This window comes from Solanum dulcamara, chromosome 10 (genome assembly GCF_947179165.1).
Source record: "Solanum dulcamara chromosome 10, daSolDulc1.2, whole genome shotgun sequence".
Classification (NCBI taxonomy): Eukaryota; Viridiplantae; Streptophyta; class Magnoliopsida; order Solanales; family Solanaceae; genus Solanum; species Solanum dulcamara.
The window spans coordinates 1,155,313-1,168,998 of record NC_077246.1 but is presented as its reverse complement, the minus strand read 5'-3'; the positions used below and the strand labels follow the sequence as shown (position 1 = coordinate 1,168,998).

General features: G+C 31.3%; 2 protein-coding genes and 1 non-coding gene across 3 annotated transcripts; 1 reads left to right on the top strand and 2 right to left on the bottom strand.

Moving 5' to 3' along the window:
- Positions 1-234: 234 nt before the first annotated feature.
- TRNAS-GCU (transfer RNA serine (anticodon GCU)) lies at positions 235-316 on the bottom strand. The gene has a single exon. It is a non-coding gene; the product is annotated as a tRNA-Ser (tRNA).
- A 1,162-nt stretch (positions 317-1,478) lies between these two features.
- LOC129871377 (protein LURP-one-related 6-like) lies at positions 1,479-3,751 on the top strand. The gene is made up of 3 exons (XM_055946278.1): positions 1,479-1,712; positions 2,639-2,884; positions 3,543-3,751. The coding sequence occupies exons 1-3, from the start codon at positions 1,494-1,496 to the stop codon at positions 3,684-3,686; spliced, it is 609 nt and encodes a 202-aa protein (XP_055802253.1). The 5' UTR covers positions 1,479-1,493; the 3' UTR covers positions 3,687-3,751.
- Positions 3,752-4,837: 1,086 nt separating this feature from the next.
- On the bottom strand, positions 4,838-10,003 carry LOC129870765 (proteasome subunit alpha type-6). The gene is made up of 9 exons (XM_055945627.1): positions 9,820-10,003; positions 9,600-9,694; positions 8,274-8,355; positions 7,706-7,802; positions 7,275-7,333; positions 7,061-7,143; positions 6,109-6,204; positions 5,567-5,626; positions 4,838-5,152 (listed from the first exon to the last, which is right to left on the bottom strand). Exons 1-9 carry the CDS (start codon positions 9,893-9,895, stop codon positions 5,060-5,062), a joined length of 741 nt encoding a protein of 246 aa, XP_055801602.1. The 5' UTR covers positions 9,896-10,003; the 3' UTR covers positions 4,838-5,059.
- Between the last annotated feature and the right edge of the window lie 3,683 nt (positions 10,004-13,686).

The following is a 13,686-nucleotide window of genomic DNA, read 5'->3' as shown; positions in this document are numbered from 1 at the left end:
TTCACGTGATAGAGTTTGTAGAGGGTAGATCTTGTACGTAAATCTTACCACTACCTTAGAAGTAAATAGAGAATCTATTTTCAATAGACTCCCATTCCACAAGGTGAAATTTAGGGAGGATAGAGTGTACGCAAATCTTACCACTATCTTATAGGTAGATAAAGAGAGTATGTTTTTGATGGACCCTCAGCTCGAAAGAACCAAAAAACGTAAAAATAAAATAAAAATTAGATACGTCGCCTGAGAGATTCGAACTCTCGCGGGGAAACCCCATGTACTTAGCAGGCACACGCCTTAACCACTCGGCCAAAGCGACGGTTATTATTTTTTCACATCATATATATATATATATAAAATATATTCAATAAAAGAAAGGAAAGTCCTAGAAAGATTTTTCAATTTTCAAAGCATTTAGAATCATCTTTTTCCACTAATGATAATTAATGCACATATGGTTATTCTTAGTTATTATAATCATATGTATACACTTTAAATATTTTTATTATATATATTTATATAATTTAAGGTGAATATAGAATTCAACTGACAAAACAATAGATCGAACCTGTTTATATGAAAAAAAGGTAAGGTAAAATTATTAGTGCTTCTAAATTTAGTTTATTTATTTACTTTAACTCAAAGTCAAAAAGATTCTACTACCTATAAAGTCTACCCCTATTGAAGAAATATCATGCACACAAGTAAAAGAACATTTTTAGGGTCTATTTTCAACTAGATAATATTCCTTATACAATTATTAGGCAACCAAACTTCAAAAGGGTCAAGTACCCTTTATTGAATTGCTTGTAAAAGACATTTCATTATAATTAAACTACTATTATAAGGTTAAAATAGAAAAAAGAAAGCATACCTTTTTTGAATATATATATATTGCTTGTAAAACACATTCAATTATATATTAGTAATATGAGAAAAAATGGAAAAGTAAAACATATATTACTTTTGTTTTTTGAATTGATTGTAAAAGACATTCAATGAATTAAATTACAATTAATTAACATAACTTAGTGCGAATGTGATATGATGATACCGTGAATTACCAAATGTTGCATTAAATAATGCAACTCATTATATATTGGGGTTTGCAAACATTAGAAATTAATTAGTTACGAACTTCATCACTAGTTTATCGCTAATTTTTTTGTAGCTAACAAAAAGTTTTGATTATCCATCTCTAAACATATAGAATTTAGCGATGGGTTTTGATTCTTTAGCTACAAAGTTTATCCGTCGTGAATTCTTATTTTTTTTTAGTAGTGTAAGGTACAAGCAATACAAACTTTCAAACTCCATGCATGTTATAGTCAAGAAGATTCTTGAAGTTGATACAATAAGTCAATCAAGACTCTACCAAACTTTGGTTATTATTTTTTCAATAGTCACTTTTTAACATATTATAACCTATAAATACACATACTATATCATTTTCTGTTTCAAAAACAACAACAATCAACTCAAACAAAGTCTCAAAAATGGCTGTTGTTGTTAGTAAGGTGTTTTGTTCAAATTCTGAGGTAGTTCTTGTAGTAAGAAGTCGTCCACATGTTGTGAATGGTGGTGGATTTATAGTCACAAATAATTGTACACAAAATGTTGTTTTCAAAGTTGATGGATGTGGAATTCTTGGTAAAAAAGATGAAATGATTCTAAGAGATAGTGATGGACATGATTTGCTTCTTATTAGGAAAAAGGTAACATTTGTTATTGGTACAAACAAATGCTCTATCCTTTCCAAATTTTACTTTGGAATCACACCGAATATATTATTATTATTGTAGGCATGTTTTCACTAATGTGATATTTTTTTTAATTTTTTTTTGCTCAAATTATGTTACATTATCTCACTTTTTATGGACCTACTAACGGTAAACATGTATGTTGTTATCTTTTGGATGACCTGCCCTATTTTTCATAAGACCAATCTCACTTTTTATGGGGTGTACTATGTACATACATTAACATGTCGTTATCTTTTGGATGATCTATCTTATTTTTTCATGAGAGTAATCTCGCTTTTCATGGACGTATGAATAGTAAATATGTTGTTATCTTTTGAACTACCTGCCTTATTTTTCATAAGACTAGTCTCATTTTTTATGGTTGTATGTATGGTAAATATGTAGTTATTTTTTGGATGACCTGCCCTATTTTCCATAAGACCAATCTCACTTTTTATGGGGTGTACTATGTACATACATTAACATGTCGTTATCTTTTGGATGATCTATCTTATTTTTTCATGAGAGTAATCTCGCTTTTCATGGACGTATGAATAGTAAATATGTTGTTATCTTTTGAACTACCGGCCTTATTTTTCATAAGACTAGTCTCATTTTTTATGGTTGTATGTATGGTAAATATGTAGTTATTTTTTGGATGACCTGCCTATTTTCCATGAGACTAACCCCACTTTTGATATATGTATGGTAAACATGTAGTTATTTTTTTAGGTAATCTAATAGCATAAAAGATCTTTTATATTTAAAGTGTTTAGAAGTTAAATTCATAGAGAGAGAAAAAAAGTCAAAAATATATATTCATATAATAAAATTATCTCATTTTAAGTGAATCAACTTTAAATTTTGAATTCTGGTTGATTAATACCTTCAATTTTCAGGGAGGAGTAATTGAAGCACTAAGCATGCAAAAGAAATGGAGGGGTTATAGTAAAGACTTTGAAGGTTCTGAAAAATTGGTGTTTTGCTTGAAAGAGCCAAATAATTCTTGTTTCTTCAAGAAAATGCCAATCAAGATTTCAATTGAATCAAATGACTACAAAAATCAAAAGAATTTTCAGATTGCTGGATATTTTCCTGATAGAGCTTGTAGTATTATTGACTCCCATGGCAATGTTGTTGCAAAGGTAATTAATTAATTTCGTGTCGAAGACCTTATCGAAAACAATCTCTCAGCCACTGTCACGATAGATATTAAGGTCTATGTACACCCATCTTTTTTGCACGGACCCCACTTATTGGATAACTATTGTAGGCCTTCAAGAACTTAAAAAACACAAACATGAAAATGCAATTTCCTAACTTAATGTATTAGTTCCTCCTTCCTTGATCACATCATCAAATTAAACATGATATTAGAAATCAGGTACATGTCACTTCCCACCCGCTAGCATAGATATTGAATAATTTTGTCCTATCAAGTTTGGAAAGATGAAAGGAGATCACCTTACTTTTAAAAACATGGGATTTCATCTATGGATTGAACTATAGGTTGTATATGATCTAAATATCAAGAACACACATATATACACACAAATTCCATGTCTCCAAAATCAATCCCTTTATAATTATGAAAACTCCTTATACTCATGGTGGAGCTAGAGAGGTGGAAGGGAATTCAATCCAACCCTCCATCAAAAAAGCACATTATATATACTAGATAATGAACTTTCTTGATATGAAAATCTTGTTTTCACCGGCCACTGTTTAAACAGACGATGTATATAACTTAAACTGATAAATTATATCCTTTTGTAAATAGTAAAATATTTATAGTCAATGCAGGTTGGAGCTAGGAAAGAGGAACAACAAGTGATGCCAAGCAAAGATGTGTACACTTTGACTATTAAGGCAGGAATAGATCAAGCCTTTGTTGTTGGAGTTATTGCTATTCTTGATTACATATATGATGGATCTACAAGGTGCTAATTAATTAATCCTTTTTTTTCTTCTATATATGTAATGGCAAAGAAGAAAATGGTCACCACTTATTAATTATTCCTAAAGTTATATGTAAGATTCCTGTTATCATCTTCATCATTTAGAAATGAATGAGAATATTGATTCATTACCATCATTAAATTACTTGATGTGTTCAATTACGTACCTTGTACTCAAGGAATGTTTATCTATGTATTTATCATAGCAAAAAAAAAAATCTATCCATTTTAATTTGAAGTTTTTGACTAGGGACCAACATAATATTTATGAGCTTTAATTATTTGTTAAATTTGCATTTTGCGCTCTATAATACTCCCTCTATTCTATATGAACTGATTTTCTAAGGCAATGCACACATATTAAGAAAGGCATTTAAAGACAAAATTTGAATCATATTTTTCTCTATTACCCTTTTGTTTAATCAGGCTCATAAAAATGATTAAATGTGATCATAAATACAAATAGTCCCTTATTGAAGTATAACTTTGTAAGTAGTGTAGTTTAACTCTTAGAAAATTACAAAACTTCATTAATGCAAAGGGTAAACATGGAAAAAGATTCAAATATTTCTCTTGAATTTTGCACAATTCAACTATTTTGAACAATGAAAAAAACTCTAGAATTTCAGTTCATATGAAATAGAGGGAGTACTCAGGATGAGAAAAAAAAGACTTTAGCGATATGCTAAATATCAAGATATTATATAGATGCTTAATATCGAGCTTGTTTATTACTCTATTTGTCACAATTTATAATCTTACGAATATCTATAACATGCTTCAAATTTAAGGTACAACATATTAATGTCAAGACTCTTAAACTGGTGTCTTGCTGTGCTTGAAGACAAGCCCCCATTGTCAGCTTGTCAAATATAAGCCTTAGCGATAATCCCATTGAAATATTTCATAATCGCACACCAGTTTCCCCAACAGGTGTGATGTAAAAACGTAATCCCATAAGAATAGGGTACCGAGTGCATTACCTTAGGAGGTAGAAAGGCTGTTTCGATAAACCCTCGGCTCAAGGAAAAACATATCGAAGTGGACTGAAAGGGATTTAATGGAAGTTAAAAATCATGACAAAGCATTCTTGAAAAAAGAAGAAACAGTAACTACAATAAACTAGTGCAATAATCAAAGTACAAGAAACGGTAGATAGATAGTAATGGAAGGATTCAAACGTTTTGATGAAACTAAGAAGATCCCAAGAAATGTTACATTCAACAATTAGAAACTCATTATCAGCATATGTAGAAGGATTCTGTCTATTCCCACCAACTAACAATCAAATGGGATCTTTTGCAAATCTTGATAGCAAAACATACATTTCTAAAATGAAAACAGACTGTATCATGTGGCTAATCAGTCACGCTCACTGATGGCTGTTAAGTGCTCGTCGATTTCCTCGGTAGTTAACACTTTAAAGATGGGATCTTCTTTCCTCACAACACCAACCTGCCAAAAACCAGAAGATATTATAATACGAAGCAGTGAAACAGTGCAGTTGTACAATTCACTAAAACGACAATGGTGGAACCAATTGTGCGACACAGGTCTCATCTCTTTTGTCCTGAAATTACTTGTCCTAGTCGCTAGTTATAAGACGATTAAGCAACTACACTATCTGTTGGAATACAAATCTCGAGGTCATGGGATGGTGAAGTTCCCAGATGCAACTCAAGTATTTCATAACGAAATCAATCTCGAACAAGAGAAAGAAATGACTCCTTTGAAGAAAAACCAAGGAATAGCTAAAAACACTGCGCTCCCTCCCCTCCCCACTTTTCTCTTCCGCCCAAGTGGTGATCAACATAGGCAATAATAACTGCAAGAACCAAATGGTGGATCATGTGTAAAGAAACAAATTACCTCAATTTCACTGGCCTTGAAATCCTCTTGCAGAACAGATTGAAGAGCAGAAATTGTGGTCTGCAGAACAACAAATAATGTATCAGCAACAGTAAAGTGCATCCTCGGAGCTTTAATATCAAACTCATAAACACAGAATTCTAAAAATTACATGAACACAATATACTGAAACTTCACAAATTAAATTGTGCTCGATCTCAATCAAATGTAGAGCTTGTACAATTTATTTTAAACAACTGCAAAACTGTAAGCACTAGCCAAATTAACAGTTCTAAGGCTTTAACAAAAGAATCCATTTACCTGTGTCGGTATATGATAGAGAAAGCCACTTCCAGATTTTATTAGGAGGTTATATCAACTTTAATATCTTAACTCTAACTTAACAAAGTTTCAAGTTCTACTTTCTATCAAAATTTCTGTAGTCAATTACACAATGAGATGGGAAATTGTGTAGTCTTTTGCTAGTATATACAGTGAGGAACGGAACAACGGAAAGATAATAAAAGCCTTAAACCACATCTGAATACACCCTTTCCTTTTACCTGAACAGTTTCCTCATAGGAGAAAGCAGGGTTATTTTTCATTTTCTTCTCCAAAAAGTTAATTGCCTCTTGCTCTTTAGATCCAGCACTTGTAGCCTGCAACCAAGGTCGATAAATGCAATACATCATAAACAAGAAGAAAAGCCAGCAAAGTATCAATACTACCAAAGAATCTCAAGACAGGACTTAAAAGCCCTTAATGTGTTCTCGCACACTATAAATATAAGACATTATGGGAGCATATCCAAAGAAAGCGGTCACCATTTGCTAGTAATTACTGGATGGGACATGGTGTTCCTACGTTTGGGTCTTATAAGGTCAGTGTAAGCTACAATTAAATATTAAAAAAGCAAAGCAGGGAATCATGAAGTCTAGCATCTACCTTTCAACTCAAGCAGGGAATCATGAAGTCTAGCATCTACCTTTCAACTCAAGCAGGGAATCATGAAGTCTAGCATCTATCTTTCAACTCATCCAGAAATTCTTTCATGTGCATGCTTCATTTCATATTGAAAAAGGTGGGTGATAATAGTAAAATATCATTAATTTCCTTACAAAATCTAAATTAGGTTTTCAGATCCAAAGTAAAATCATCCTTTGAATGGCAGGATTTTATATACTTTTAAATAGAATGAATTACAGTAGGATTTTTAGGATTAGAGTTTTCATGTGCCACTTGAATCATCAATGGGCTCAAATCACCTGGTTGGCTTATGCGCTGTGTACAACAACGCTACAAAGCAGTGCTAGGATATGATTGAAGATAGCGGGACAATAGGGTTAGAAAAGATTCGGTGTAACTTGAGGCTATGCTACATTGACATGAAAAAAGAAATAGCCACTCAATGTAGTAAATTTGAGAGACAAGGAAAGGCTCGCCAAATGACTACCTGTAAGCAGGAAAAATTTAATCAGCTTTTATTCAGAAAAGAACATCAAATTCAACAAATACCTTATGACCAAAGAAATGGCCAGCAGGGTCACATTTGAAGAGTTGGGGCCCTTTCTCCTCATCAATGCCCAAAATCATAGCAACTATGCATCAAAAAAGAGACACAAAACAGGAAAGAATAAAAATGTAGACGCAGAAATGCATTCTCCTCCTTCCTCACCAACAAAAAGAAAAGTGGGAGACGCTTCACAATCAAAAGGGGCCAGCAACAAACCTACTCCAAGGGGTCTCATATAGGCATGCTGTGTGTAAACCTGAGACTTGTCTGCAATCCTGAAAATACATGCTCTATAGCTCAATATACAATATCACTGCGAAATTAAAGCTGGATATTCCTCTCTAATAGGTAGCTTTATCTGTTATGCATTCTAGCTGATGTATTTACATCGTGCCAACTAAACAGCAGTTATAAAATTCTGAAGCTATTTAACTTGCTTTCTCTAATAAGTTAAACAAACATTTGATAGCTTCAGAAATTAGAAGTTAATGGAGGAAAACATATAAGATATGTGACATATCATAAGCTGTTCCTACCCTACCAAAAGTTTGCATTTCCTTTAACCTAGAAAAAGACCATTGAGGATGGCACTGCATAGTTAACAGGGCAAGTACAAAGAGAAAAATATTATGAAGCAAAGGGAATACCATTTAGACAGTACATCTGCTGGCATTTCATAACCATATTTAAAGCGAAACTCAGCAGCTTCATTTCGAGCTTGTTGAACCAAAGTTCTTGCATCAGCTGAAATTGAGGACAAGTCAAAGCAAATTATGGAATCATAATCTCTGAAAGTAGCTATGCATTCTTGCATTCCTATTCTCATAGTCACAGATTGAAAGCAATATGTTACATGGCTAAATAAACCAAAAATATGACAAGTGGATAATTTTTAAAATCAAAGTTATCTCTAATTAGTTCATAAAACAAAACCAATAGCCTCAGTTGTGAAGTGTTCTCTTTTGGGGGCAGATCAACCATGCTAAAAGAGATCAATAGGCATCCATACTGGAAAATTGAGAGTGCAAGTTTTCACATTTTTGTCACAAATATGCATTATCACAAAAAGGAAGATATATCAATATGTTCTCTTTTGCTTCCAGAGAAAAAAGAAGATAGATATATAAAGTATCTCTATTAACTGATAGTTTATCAAAAAAAGATTAAAATCATCATTTGCTATATACTCCTTGAACCCCATAAAAGAGTGCAAACCTGTCATGCCAGTAGCCAATAGTCCAAGGTACTTGGTAATTGGGAACAAATGGGATACACTGGTCTGATCCAATAGCTTGTCCTGCTCAGCCAAAATACACATAACTTCAAACTCCACACAAGTGCAAAATTTCCAAAATTATGAGTCTACTTTTTGGAACATCGAGTCAATATTAATAGGATATACGAGAACAAACTACAACACTATCTGATTAATATATTCAAAACAATGGTGTCATTTTCTCACAATTCCCCCAACCTTTGCTATATCAGTAATCCTAGATCGGGTGGAAAATATAACTATATTATTGATCAACTAAGGTTCAACTTCAAACTAGCTGGGGCTGGTTTAATGAATCCTCCACATCTATTCTTCTTTATTCAAGCCCAATTCACTAGAATACTAAAAAAACTTGTCTTTGATTGCAAATTACGAGTTCTAGAAAACTAGATGTACTCTAAATCTCTCACTTTTCCTTACACGGACCTACAAGTCTCTCAACAGAACAAAAACATTAATGATTTACAAATTGCACCAAAAATTGAACTTACACAGGGACTTTCCTCCGAGTAACAACAGGAACAGAATCAAACAACTACGCTTCAATCTTTTAATGAATCCTCCATATCAATTCTGCTTTACTCAATCCCATTTCACTGGAATGCTAAAAACCTTGTGACTGATCGCAAATTATGAGCTCTAGAACACTAGAGGTTCCCTAAATCTCTCACTTTTCCTTACAGACCTACAATCCTCTCAACAGAACAAAAAGACTAATGATTTACAAATTGCACCAAAAATTGAACTTACAGGGACTTTCTCTGAGTAACCAATAGGAACAGAATCAAACAACTACACTTCGATCCTTTAATGAATCCTCCATATCAATTCTGCTTTATTCAGCCCCATTTCACTGGAATGCTAAAAACCTTGTGCCTGATCACAAATTATGAGCTCTAGAACACTACAGGTTCCCTAAATCCCATACTTTTCCTTACAGTCCTACAAGCCTCTCAACAGAAAAAAAACACTAATGATTTACAAATTGCACCAAAAATTGAACTTACAGGGACTTTCCTCCGAGTAACAACAGGACCATAATCAAACAACTAAGTTTTGATCCTTTTATGAATCCTCTATATATATTCTGCTTTATTCAAGTCCATTTCACTGGAATACTAAAAACCTTGTCCCTGATCGCAAATTATGAGCTCTAGAACACTAGAGGTTCCTTAAATATTTCACTTTTCCTTACAGACCTACAATCCTCTCAACAGAACAAAAACACTAATGATTTACAAATTGCACCAAATATTGAAACTTACAGGGACTTTCTTCTGAGTAACAACACAGACAGAATCCTTTCCACGTACACCAATAGATGTGATTCCAGCTGCCTTCACAGCCTTAAACGCATATTCTGTTCACATAAAAAAACAAAAAAATCACAAAATGACCATAAATCGAAAAAAATACGATTGAACTGAAGAAAACTCACATATTGGCTATGAAATTTGAATTGAGTAAAAAAATGAAAATGCTTACCGACTTGAAAGAGACGACCTTCGGGTGAGAAGATCGTAATGTGACGATCGTATCCGCCTCCGCTTCCTCGACTCATTGTTCGATTCTACGGTTTGATTTTCTCTTTTGAGTTCGATCTGATTACTTTTTTCGAACTGGTTTAGGGTTTTGAGTATTTTAAGAGATGGTAGATTTCGTGGAGAAGAAGAAGAGGAAGCTTTGTTTCTGAGGTGTCTAAGTGAAGTTACGAAAATACCCTCTCTAAGTCTTGTTTGTCTCGTCAAATGTGATTTCAATTGAACACATCAACTCCAAATAAAATTATTATACATGTTTTCATTCATGTGTTAGAAATCGTTTGGTGTAAGGTATAAGGTATAATAATTTCGAGATAAAATGTATGATTATTTTATTTTGAGTTTGGTTGGAGGTATTAGGTAATCCTTGAATTATTTATCCAACAATTTATACCTTAATAATGGGATAAGTCATTTCCTATACATGATGAAATAAATTATTCTGAAATTAATAATTTTGGGATAATTTGTTCCAAACCAAATGACCCCTTAGTTAGATAAGTTAACCAAATAAAATATGTCGTCTCTTTTAATTATACACATTAACCGCAAATGAAAAATGATGGGAGTTTTACAGAATATTGAGGTGAATGCGTATAATTAAAGGAGATGACATATTTTAGGTGGTTAACTTAACTACTTAATAAATGAATGACAACTAGGGGTGTTCATGGTTCGGTTTGGATCGGTTATTAGTTAAAACCAAATCAATTTAGGCGGTTTTTATATTTCTAAAACCAAACCAAACCAAACCAAACAAAAAAAATTACCATCGGTTTGGTGATTGTCGATTTGGTTCAGTTTTTTTGGTTTTTTCAGTTTGAAAGTAATAATTTTGTTAAGGGCATGCCATCTCGATACACAGGCACCTAGTACACTGAACAATCCATAGGGAAGCTACTGTTGCTATAATTAAACAATTGAAGAATACTAGAGTTATTATTACACAAACAAAGTGATTTAATTAAGCAATATTAAAGTCATTATAGACCAAAAATCAAAAGATAAGAAAAACATAACCAAATCTTTTCCAACAACTGAACTTCATCCAATGTACCAAGTTTCAGAAACCAAAAAAACTCATTTCCAATAGCATAAAGTTAGTTCAAAACGTAACAAAATACAAAGACTAAAGCAATAGACTTTGATGGACTTAGACTTAGGAGTCGTTTGGTTTGAATACAAGTTATAATGCGATTAGTTATGATGGAATAAGTTATGTTGGAATAAGTTATGCTGAGATTATTTTTTATTGAGTGTTTGATTTGTTGTATTCAAAATAATATACATTGCATAAATTTTAAAAATATGTTGTTTGCTTACAAAAATATCCTTCACTTTATTATTAGTTTTTATTTTCTTTGCAAGCTTTAGTTATTTAATATTCATACTTAAAATAAAACTTTCATCTTCTTTAGCTTAAGTATTTTTATGTGTGCATTTCCATGATGTCTGTATGTATTTTAAAATAAAATTTTATTCTTATTTAATTTAAAAATAGAATTTTCATTTTAAGTTTGTTAAAGTAAAAAAGGATTTATGAGAAATCAAAATATAAATAAGCATAATAAATAGTTAAATAAATTTATAAATAAAAATTATATTATATAGTATAATTTTTTAATAGAAAAAATATGAAGAATTGTCATAAAAATAAGTTGTGAAGGTTGTTATATATGGTATTAAAAATAATGTAAATATATATATAAATGTAAAAAATGAGGTATAAATGAATTTAAAGGGATATCTTTGTCATTTAACTATTTTATCCCGGAATAAGTTATCCCGGAATTAGTATACCACCCAAGAGGAGGGATAATTTATTCCAGTACTAATTATTAATTTCGGGATAAGTTATCCAAACTTGCCAACCAAACAACAAATTAAGTGTCACTATTATTTAATCTCAAGACTATTTGTTATTATCCTTCACACTAAACGATCCCTTAGGGTTTCAATAGTTGGGCTAAAATTTAAGTGTTGGGTTTGAGAAAATGATAAAGTTAAAGACTTAAAGTTATCAAAATTTAACAAAATATTTATATTTTATTTATGAATAATTATAAATATATATAATTTCTCAGTTCGATTTGGTTATTTTTACGATTTCTTTTTAGTTAAACCAAAATCAAACCAAATTGTATCGGTTTTCAAAATTTAAAATCAAACCAAACCAAACCAAACCAAATATCGATTATTTTTAATAGGCTTGGTTCGGATTGCGGATCGATTTAATTTTTAAACCATAACTATGAACAACATGAACAACCCTAATGACAACATACACAAACAAACCCCCCCCCCCCAAAAAAAAACTTGAAAATGTCTAATTGAAATATTTTATTAGGAGTTAATGCGTTTACTTGATACATGACTTAGTTTGAATGTCTAAGTGAAATATTATGACAAATTTAAGAGTCTGACTAAGTATTAAGCTTTTTCTAAACAAAAGTAGGACCAAATTTACCCCCATTCTCTTCGAGATAGATGCCGTTCGGATTGGCTTATAAGCTGTTTTAATTATTTTTTTTGAGTGTTTGACTGGCCAACTTAAAGTCATTTTGTGCTTAAAATAAGCCCCAATAAATAGTTGGATTTATTTGGATGAACTTATTTTAAGTAGATTATAAGTTGAAAACAACTTTTAAGTCAAAAAAAAAGTTGGTCTGCACCTACTTTTTTTTAAAAAAAACTTATAAGCAGTTTTCAACTTATAAGCTGCTTAAAAATACGTCAATCCAAATAGGCTAATAATTTGTATCTACCTTGTGTTTAAAGTTTCTGTTTTTGAGGCTTCTTTCAGTTTCTTAGTAAGAATGGGTGAGGGTATTCTGCCTAAATAGTAGACACAGGTAATAAATAAGAGAATACTTCGAATAGACATATACATATTCATGCACTTAAACTTGACCTTAGCTAGCAAGTAATAAGTAAACATCTCAATTTTAATAATGCACATTTAGACACTTTAACTTGATCTCAATTGATAACTAAACACTCCGACTTGTTTTTATTGTGTCTCGTGGACATCGGACACTAATATAACACATAAATTTTAAAAGTGTCTGAATGATTATTTTGTGTGTTGAAATGTTTAATTGATGCAATAAAAATAAATAGAAGTGTCTAGATGTGTATAACTTGAATTGAAATGTGCATAAAAGTTACTCTTGCCTTTTTAATTTATATGATACTAATATTGATTTGATATATAATTTAAATTTTGTTTTTGAAAAAAGAAAATTTATAATATAAAATAAACTTTAGACATTTAGGTGATTATTATTAGTTTATTTTAAGATAAAAATAAAATTATTTTTTATTATTAAAAAATAACTAAAAATTTAAAATGTATCATACATATAAATTAGAACACCAAAAGCATGATGTTAGCATCCCCATGAATATATTGTACCAAAGCATATGAGATCTACAAATGGAACACACTTGAGACAAATAAAAACAATTAAAATACTCAGCACAATTGCACCACATTTCAACTACTTTTGTGAGAGTTGTGATTATTTCTTGATCACATATCTTGAGTTTAAGGCTCTATATACATAAAAATATTGAAAGCACTTTGAGCTTGGGTATAAAAAATAATTGAGAGAAGTGTTTGAAAACACTTCTAAACTTGATACAAATTATTAATTTCATCCTCGTACTATTGACAAGCTTAAAAACACTCCTTTACTTGAATAACTAAATTTAGGCCTTATTTATTTTCATTAAGATTCAGAAGTTTGAATCTGAATAAGCATCTGAATATTAAGATGTGCATTAAGATCTAGATGTCTAAATCTGAATA

Excerpts from the sequence above, each read along its gene's own strand:
- LOC129871377 (XM_055946278.1), top strand. The coding sequence starts at position 1,494 with ATGGCTGTTGTTGTTAGTAAGGTGTTTTGTTCAAATTCTGAGGTAGTT. Across the intron at positions 1,713-2,638 it reads TGCTTCTTATTAGGAAAAAG|GGAGGAGTAATTGAAGCACT; the intron begins GTAACATTTGTT and ends TTCAATTTTCAG. Across the intron at positions 2,885-3,542 it reads ATGGCAATGTTGTTGCAAAG|GTTGGAGCTAGGAAAGAGGA; the intron begins GTAATTAATTAA and ends TAGTCAATGCAG.
- LOC129870765 (XM_055945627.1), bottom strand. The coding sequence starts at position 9,895 with ATGAGTCGAGGAAGCGGAGGCGGATACGATCGTCACATTACGATCTTC. Across the intron at positions 7,144-7,274 it reads TATGAGACCCCTTGGAGTAG|TTGCTATGATTTTGGGCATT; the intron begins GTTTGTTGCTGG and ends TTTGATGCATAG. Across the intron at positions 5,627-6,108 it reads CCTATGAGGAAACTGTTCAG|ACCACAATTTCTGCTCTTCA; the intron begins GTAAAAGGAAAG and ends GTTGTTCTGCAG.